This window comes from Phalaenopsis equestris, unplaced genomic scaffold (assembly GCF_001263595.1).
Source record: "Phalaenopsis equestris unplaced genomic scaffold, ASM126359v1 Scaffold000002, whole genome shotgun sequence".
Classification (NCBI taxonomy): Eukaryota; Viridiplantae; Streptophyta; class Magnoliopsida; order Asparagales; family Orchidaceae; genus Phalaenopsis; species Phalaenopsis equestris.
Window position 1 is genome coordinate 75,292,336 of NW_018164444.1, and position 9,991 is coordinate 75,302,326.

General features: G+C 31.8%; 1 protein-coding gene across 1 annotated transcript in view; it reads left to right on the top strand.

Moving 5' to 3' along the window:
• Positions 1-4,337: 4,337 nt before the first annotated feature.
• The window catches only part of LOC110028039 (ankyrin repeat and protein kinase domain-containing protein 1-like), a 6,727-nt gene continuing 1,073 nt past the window's right edge, over positions 4,338-9,991 (top strand). Inside the window, exons 1-2 of the mRNA XM_020729742.1 lie at positions 4,338-5,093; positions 9,273-9,444. Of these exons, the coding sequence (XP_020585401.1) occupies positions 4,959-5,093; positions 9,273-9,444 (307 nt within the window). The 5' untranslated portion in view covers positions 4,338-4,958. The remainder of the gene's footprint in view (positions 5,094-9,272; positions 9,445-9,991) is intronic.

Genomic DNA, 9,991 nt, shown 5'->3' on the forward strand with positions numbered 1-9,991 from the left:
TTTTTTTAATCTCAGGTTCAACTTGCAAATAGCAAACAACTAGTGGATCACTATGCATCAAAACATCCGAAGGATAAGGTTCCCAGCGAGTTAGAATCATGATACACCATCCTGGTTCTAAGTGCAGAATCTGTCTAAAAATAATGTTTATTCTAAAAATAATGTTTATAATGGGGGCTGGCCAATCAGGTGACATTATTGCTGTGTTTTTTTCTTAAATTTCAATGTAAAATTAATGTTGTTCTTTCTGCTTTTACTGTGACTGATTTATCTTGAATCCAACCAAAACGGATATAAATATAAAATGCTCTCTGCAGGCAATTACCGCTTGGGAAAGATGATTGTTGTGATTGTCCATATTAAGTAGTCTAACAACTTCATGTGATTCTTTTCACACCCTTTCAGCTGAGAAAATATTAAGTCTGTCGTCCAGACGTGCGGACGGCGGTGCGGATCGCATCATGCCGTGCGTCCGGCGGCGTGGTGAGATTGATCGATGCCGTTAACTGCATGTCTAATTTACCAGACGTAATATTTTCACCTTTCAATCAGGGAGAGAGATTATTGTGGCTGTCTTCTTTTTTAACCCTCAGCTCCTTCAATCAATTTTTTTTTTAGAAGATTTGTCAATTATTTTATAAAAATTTGTATTGGGAAGCTATTTTTTCCAACAATATCAAAATAGTTATCCAACTTTTCTTCATAAAAACCAAAGATAATTGAAAATTTACCTACATACATAGCCCTCAATTCTTCTGTATCTTTATATCTAACACGTCAAGTTCAATTTTTATATACATGTAGACTTTCCCATGCACGAAAATTGGTATGTTATTTTTTCTGAAGTTAAAATAGTGATATATATATATATATTTTTATAATGATATAGAGGATTTGGGTTGTATAAATATGAAATGCAATGTTTATATGATTGATATGTAAATACACATGTATGTAATATCCATGATAGTTTTAATAAAAATTAAATTAAAATTAAAATCTCACATTGACTTTGCTATCACTTCTGTAAAATGTTGCAATTAAGGTTGTCAAAAAAGCTTGTTGTTTGGGAATAGCTCGTGTTCGGCTCGTTCGCTAAGTTAACGAACGAACCGAACATGAAGAAATATTTTTTCGACTACAAAGATTTATAATCAATTAAAAGTATTAATTAAGAAAATAGAATAAAAATTATTAAATTGGATTCAAATGTTGTTTTAAATTATGCCACAATCTTTAAATCTTGTCACAATTCTAGTGATTAGGGTTGTCAAAATGATTCTTTGTTCGTGAAAGACTCATGTTCGGCTCGCTTGCTAAGCGAACCGAACACGAACACATTTTTTGAGCTTAAAATATAAACGGGTTGAGCATGGGCTTTTGTTCGGTTCGCTTAGTTGCAATCATGCGAGATCGACTCCTAGTTAAATAATGAATGTGAATGTCTTTTGGGGCAGCTACCTCTGTACAATGAAACCGCTGTGAACGAAGTCTTCATAATATTTTCTTTTTTTGGGCCAAAATAATTTTAAGAAAAAGATAAGTTTTAATTAAATTATTTTATTATTTACATATAAATATATAATATTCTGTTACCAATATTTTTATTATTTTTGAATTTATCTGCGGCTGTTTCATATTTTCTCAATATTTTAAAATAATATTTACTTACAAATCATTCTAGTTTCATGTATTTAGCTGCTTTTTTTAAAAAATGAGGGTCTCATCTAACTTTATTCAACAAAAAATGAATTAGAAGGCAATGCCAATCATAACTCTAAACAAATAAAAAGACAATTGAACCTAAAACCAAGAGCCTAATGAGTAGTGATTAGGGAAAATATAACAAAAACTCCAGAAGTTTTAAATGAGGAAGAAGATCACAATGAATTGTACAACCAAATAAAACAACTGAAGATCTTTAGAAGACATCTGAAAATAGAAATTATAGATCACTGAAAACAGTCAAATCGCTCCAGAAAGTCCAGATGAGAAAAAAAGGATATTTGAAAACAACAAATCCATATTTCTAGAAACATTAAAAGAAGAAAAAGATCAATGTAAAATAACAAATCACTTCCAAACAAACAATAGCAATAAAAAAACCATCAACAATTAAGAAAGAATACCACAGTAAACTGCACAAATAAACAAAACTACAACAATATAAAAATAAGACATGCTAATAGTCAGCTAAAATATTAAAACAAAACAACAACAAACAAAGAACAACAACTAATCCAAAAGAAACACAAAACAAAAACTCATAATTGACCTGCATATAATAAAAAAACAAAAGCTCAAAACCTACCCGCACATAAATATTAAAATTTCACCTAGGAATTAATGAATATTAGATATTCAAAAGTGCATTTGAATTTTAAAATATGATTGGAAGTTCATGAACTCCAAAAATTCTTATACATAGATCTACAATACAATTTACTGGAATTTCCTAAAAAATAGTAACCAGATGATGATCAGAAAGATAGACATTTAAAACTTTATAAAATGAATTAGGAAAAAGATTTATCTAATAGGAATTGCATAGTATTCTATTAAGAAGACATCTTATAAGATTATTAATTGATTATTGGACCAACTATAAGAACATCCACAATTCTTAAGCTCATTAAGACTAGCTGAAGAAATGCAATTATTAAAATTCACAAGTTCACCAAACAAAGCAGGCAACCACCAAACTTTTCATTTAATCTAAGAATACAATAAAAATTTTCAAGAAGGGGCCAAAGTGTATACATATTATCTTTAATAGTTTTAATAGAATTCTAGAAGTATTTTCTATTAGCAACACTTATCATCATAAATGATAGACATATAAAAATTTATAAAGGAAGAATAAAAAAGTTGCCCTTGAATAAACCGAGGATCAATATGAATAACATAGAAATTGAGTGCTTTTATTCCATTTAATCCAAATTCTACCATGATCAATGGTACTAAACCTTTCACAATTCTATTCATTTGACAAAAAAAAATTAAAAGCAACCAGATCATTAATAACATCATTAGAAATTTTGGTTTCTATAAGGCAAAGAAGATCAAATTTAGAATTCCTTAACAAATATTTACAATCAATAATAGGGGCACTATTACGTCCTATAACGCTACAATTAAGTAAACGTGACACAAAAAACTGAACAAAAAAATTTAAAAAAAAAAAACAAACAAAAAAAAAAAAAAGAAAAACCAAAGAAATGCTAAAGTTACTTAATGTTTCATTTCCAACTTGAGATTGAGCAGGAAAAGAGGGGGTGGGATTCCTATTATTAGTAATACTCACAATTGAATTATTAGGACTAAAAAGAACAATATAACTATGATCAAGTTGCATTAACCGGCTTGCTTCTATTTCCTTGTAAACCATAAGAACTAAAATTCCTCTTAGTGCTTCTTCCTCTTAAAGTAGGAATAAGAGCATTAGTAGGTTGAGAGGAAGACTTAGGACAATTTATAGGATAGTGAGAAAAAGTAGAATATGATTTGCATGTAGTAGACTTTCCTTCATGTAAAATAAAAATAGCAATTTTCTTGACCCTTCATAATTAAAGTAACACTATTAGGAAGAGAACATTCGACATTAATATATATATGTTAACACGAAACAGTGTTAACTGACTAGAAAAATGTTAATCTTGCTAGTAATTCTTAAATTATCAAACTCAGACCAACAAAATTAAAGGGATTAAGAAACTTGACCGAAATGCAGACATCCTTAAAAACTTACTGAAAACGATTAAAATCTTCAGTTTATTTTTTAAAAGAGAAATCTTTCCCTCCAATAAACCAAGTGCCACTAGAGAAAAACCATTTCAAAATACTCAGCAGACAAACTTCAAATAGAATAAAAAAAAAAAAAAAAAAAAAAAAAGATCTTTCAGTGAATGAAATAAGATCAACAGAGCTCTTAAATTTCCAAATCTTACCAATAGATTGTACGAGATTATTATGAAATGTTATTCTATCAAGAGCATTACCCACGGGAATGGAGTTCCATCTCATTGATCAAGAAACCTCAGCACTTGTCTCTCCAAAATGACTTCATGATGATCTATGTATTTAAATATCTAGCACCTAAAAATTTTAATTTTTATATTGATGCCATTTTTTTTAATTACAATGGGGAGAGATATGGATTAAAATTTTTTATTTTTATTTTTTATCATGTTTTGACTTGTCACGAACTGATTGGACCGATTTAACCCAAGCAATTATATATATATATTTATATATATATATATATATATATATCAAACATTTTACTATTTTCAAAAACAAAATAAAACAAATATATATATATATTCGTGATTCCTCCCTCCACGTCTGGCTTTGCTGAAAATCGGAACGGAAGGCGGGGAAGTGGGAGGAAGCCTAGACAGGAAGGATTCCGGCGACGTTAGGGTTTTTGTTTCTATCTCTAAGCCGGTGATAAATCATCGATGCTCAAGCGGAAACCACCTCGAATTCCGTCCGTTAGTCTCTTCTTGTGACTCCGATCAGTCAGTCTTCTTTCATTTTGTGTTTCCTCTTTGTTCTTCTTCGATTGCCTCTCCTTTCCTGTTTCATTCCATTATGATCATATATTCTTGTGTTATGCGCTCATCGTTCGCTGTTCCGATCTCTGCACCTCGAAATCTGCGTGTCTTTGGCCCTGGTTTGAATCCGATTGAGACCAACGGTATTGGGATCGGTTACGTTTCTCGTTAATTCTTTGCTGTTGAAGAATCACTGGATCATGTAAACGCTCCATCTCCATCTTGTTTCTAAGTTCTTTTTTATGAGATATTAGGTGGTTTTTTTCAATTGTGTGGAAAATATCTCAAAATCTCTAGGGTTTCCTTGCTGCACGGGTAATAATAACAGGCGTTTTCTTTTAGATTTTGATACCCTGTTTTTTAACGCTTTTGAATTGGAAAATTTGGAATATTTTGCCTATTATGTTGCGAGAGCGGGATGGACTGCCTCGGCGTCAACTGTCAAGCAGGCGCTCTTTTAAGCTAGATGATGTGAACAGAGATGATAGGGGCTGGACTCTGCTACACATAGGTGCTCGGATGGGTGACCTGAAAAAGGTATCTTTACTTAGTTTAGAGTTTTTTATGCTTATTTTAGTCATTTTCATACCGAGTTTCAATCACGTCTGTTTTAATACTGCTTTGTGAATTATTTTGTGAGGAATCTTATTTTGTTTTGTTTGTCTGTATTTCTATATATGAATTGTAAGATGCATTTTACCAATTGAAGAATCCATCATGCTGCTGGATTATTCTCAGTTCTCACTAAACATTTAAGGATGATTGTTGTAATAGAGATGCATAGCTGTTATTCATTCTACTTCCTTGCTGTAAATTTTACTTGATGACTTATTTTTTATGGCCTTCACGATGAAGTTTGACTTGTTTGCATATTAATTAACATCTTGATGGAAAACTCTGAGATTGTGGTCTCTATTCAAGCACATTTTCAGGTTTAGTACACCTTGTAACATTAATCACTTTGATTAATGAGTTCTGATCGGCAATATCTTAGTCAGAAACTTACATAGTTGTGCTTCCTGGGCTTTGTTTTGCAATGCATGCAATTTTTTTGTGAAATTAAGAAGTAAAATCACTGCTTTGTTCGGGAAGATAATTTTCCCAACCTCATCGGACAATTGACTTGAAACCGAGCACAAGGCTTCAAGTTGGCTAGTTGCATATTCAAGAGAACAGTTACAATTTTGATATGCCTGTTTCTATCAAGTAGCAGAAGAAAAATTACTGAATGGAGGCTTAGTTGTAAGGATTGAAAAGTTGCATTATATTATACCAAGATCTTATGCAAATATTCTTTATGCCAATCTTTACCAAGTATAGTATGAATGTGCATGCCCAGAGTGTGCTTTTTTATGATTAATTTAACTAAGAAGTAATTTTATTGTGGACATAAATTTTGTTGGTGACAATTTAGTCCACCTTTGCCAACAGAAATGGTCTTGAAATTGATGGTTGCTTGAGAAAACATTTCTTTCATTTGAATAAATTATGTTTTTTAAATGTATTAAATGATGAATTGTTGCAAAAGAATACACAGTCAAGAGCATTCCCCCATATAAAGTCGAATTTCTGTTTGGTTGGTAGATTTTGAGCTGATAAATATCCCATGCACTGTCACCGTGCTGTGCGCACCATTCCTTTTTGGTAAGTAAAAAAATAACCGGATGCTGCTATCTTTTCATTGGAACCTGCTTTATATGATGTTAGTACGGTGAATTGAGACATGGTAATATTGCACTACCAGAGCAGCCGATGTGATGACCCTTTTTATTTGACTGCAATAGAATTATGTTTAAATCAAACTATGAAGATTAAGGATGATTTAAGTATCCTTGCATCACCTTCAGTCGAATACGGAGGTGAGATAGTTTTCTTTATGCCATTTAGATTCATGAATGGGACCCCAAGTTTAGCATACGGCTCAAAAATTATTGCAGAAGAATTTTTTTTTGGTTTTTCAGACCATACAAATTGGAAGGAAAGAAAGCACCCTTAATCGATGCATCTAAACTTAGCGTGCTTGAGCTAGAAAAAAGGCATGTACAGGCAAGTTTTAATATGGACAGAATTTGGTTTTTTTTTTTTTTTTTTGGCTGAACTATGATCAGCAACAAATGGGGTTATTTGCTTTTAAATTTAAGCTTAGTTAAAGTTTGATGGTTGTGATATTGATCATATTATGTTGGTTTTTGATTGTGTAAGTATTGGATTCTGCTGTTCCTTAGATTGGCATATGATGAACTTGAATGATTCTAGATGCGGTTTTGCTTATGTGCAAATGAGTTGGACTTTACTCATATTTAATATTGCCCTTTTTTAACTAGCATACATTAGAATTTTTTTTTTAAGATGCGTGCGGAACTATCTTTTGATTAAGCAAAAATAAAACTTGGTTGGACTTGATTTTGTAATAAATTGAGTATTTTGGGCTTGATTTTGTTCTCTTTTCATTAGCTTGTCTCTAGAGGAATTAAGTTAATGTGTCATATATTAAAATTACGGGAGAGAGTAATTGAAAATAAGTTAAGAAGTGATACAAAGATTTCTCATAATCAGGTTGGATTTATTTCAGGCAAGTCTACCATCAAAACTATACATTTATTGAGAGGTTTGATGGAGAAGTGCAGAGAGAGTAAGAAGGATCTACATATGATTTTTATTGATTTAGAAAAAGCTTATGATAAAGTTCTAAAAGAAGTATTTTTGAGAGTTCTAGAAAAGAAAGGTGTTCATATAGCATTTATTGAAGTTATTAAAGATGTATATTAGAGTTGATGCTATCTCTCTTATATGTTATTGAAATCATAAAAGAAAGGTGTATATTAGAGTTTGTTACTTGTGTTCGAGCAAAAGGAGTATTAGCCAATATTTTCCTATTTCTGTCGGATTACATTAGAGATCAACTTTAAATTCATATATCATATCCTTTTGCTTTAGTTATGGATGCACTTACTGGACTTTTACAAGAGGATGTAACTTCGTGTATGATTTTTGTTGATGCTATCATTCTTGTGGATGAAACTAGAGAAAGTGTTAAGATAAACTTGAATTATGGTGGCCTATGTTAGAGTTGAAAAGCTTTTGTTAGAGTAGATATGAAACTGAATCTATGGAATGCAGTTTTAGTAAGTAGTAGATCTAGTGACAGAGTTGTAACAATGGATGATCAAATCATTAATAGGACGCTTTAGATATATGGAGTATTGTTCAAAGTGACGGTGATATAGATGAAAATGTTTTTAGTAGACAAGTTGGATGGTTGAAGTGGACGATAGCAACAGGACTATTATGTGATAGAAAAATACCGCTTGCACTTAAAGAAAGTTTTATAAGATGGTAGTGATATGTGTAATGCTTTATGGCACAGAATGTTGGCATATAAGGAGAAGCATAAAACTAAGTTAAATGTTGTTGAGATGAGAATACTCAGGTGGATGAGTGGCCTGACTCTTAAAAGACTGTGAAATGAATATATCCATGAAATGGTTTGGGTGGCTTTAGTGGCGGACAATATTTGAGAGAGTGATTTGAGAGAGTCGTCTTAGATGGGTTGGCCACATTAAACGTCGACCATCTAATGATCCGTTTAGGAGAATAGATGTTTTAGATTCGACTTATGTTAAGAAATGAAGCGGCAGACTTAAAAAAGACTTGGGCATGTTGTATAAAAAACTGATCTTAAATTATTATAATTAAATGAAAATATGACACTCGATAGGACATAATGGAGAAAAAGTATTCATGTAGCCGTCCCCACTTAGTGGGATAAAGGCTTCTTGTTGTTGTTGTTGTTTCGTTTACTTGTCTCTGATATTCCCAAATTGAGCTAGTGATATAAAAGGGTTTTGCTTGTTTCATTTTTTGTTTGTCACATTTGATGCGCTAGTAAATGTTGATCAAGTATGACCAAGCTAGAAAAAAAAAATTAACATTTTAAAATGTAAAGACATTGGCTGAACTAGGATCAACGTCAACCACAATTATTCATAAGAAACAAGTAATGAACGTTCAAGAGAATTCAGATGAAGACATTTATAATGATTGATGAAATGCATCATCTCATGAAATATCAAATGTGTTTTAAAAATAAATAATGATGTGTCCTCGTCTGCGGGATCAAGTGCTTGGCTTTGAGTTCTATTTAGGAGTCTTCTTCCATTTGTTTTTGTATCTGTAAAGAGTTCATTTTCAAGATGTTTTTCTTTCTCTTTTATATTTAAGATGTGTTTTTTTAGTTGAGGATAATTATATACATACCACCCTAAATATTGATATTTATAAACAAATCACCCAGGTGATTTTTTTTTTGAACTACCGAAACATTGCATTTATGCATGCCACGACCAAACTATTGAGAATTTGTTAAAATGAAAAAAAAATGGAGTTTACCATGAATTTTGATATTTGATTGAGAATTTGAGAAATCGATGAAAGAGGGTGGCTGATTTGTAAATGGAAAGTTTCAGTGGTCTGTATGTTATTGTACCTTAAAGCTTATTTTAAAGAGTGAGTTCGACTTAAAAAGCATCCATTTTAAACATTCTGCTTTGCAGCCAATTCCAAGCAATCATATTTATTTGCTTAATATTTATTAAGGTGAAATAAAATATTCTTGTTCTGTCTTATAATAGTTTCTTTCTCTTTACTGCGATTGACTTCTTAACTAGGAATATTTGTGGAGAAGAAATCATTAATATTCTAGTAATCTTGTGGCAGGTGAAATGTCTTCTGGAAGAGGGAATGGATGTGAATATTGGTGCGTGGGGCCCAAAATCTCAGGGAGAGACTCCTCTTCATCTTGCCGCTCAAGGAGGACACATAAAGGTTATGGACCTGTTGCTGGACAATGGTGCAGATATCGATGCTAGAACCAAAGGCGCTTGCGGCTGTAAGTTTTACTTATAATATCTAATCTGTTCCGTTGCTGTATAGTGGTTCATTGTTTTCTTTGTTATAAATGCTGTGTTAGCTTATAGAAATGAAAGGGTTTTTTTATTTGATGTTTCTCACAATGAGATAGTTGAATAAATTTAGCTATGGCAAGTTGGAGGATTTTTCTAAGTTGTGCTTAAATTGGATGTTATCTTCTTGATTACCATTGAATTAACTTTTTTATTTATTTATAATATTTGATCACATATAGGGTTGTAAATGAACCGAGCTTGATCCAGCTTATGTTTGGCTCGTGTTCGGTTTGTTCGAAATTGGTTGTGTTCGAAATTGATTTTGAACGGTGTATTTGTGTTCAGCGGCTCAATTTACATATCTTGTTCATGTTCGACTTGAAATCGACTTATTTTAATTAATTAGAAAAATAGATATAGGATGATAGATTTGAACCTGTATCATTTCTTTGCAATAAAAATATAGAATCACATGAGTTGTGGTGATTTAAACTCTCTCTTACACACACATGCGCGCGCGCTCACGCAGAG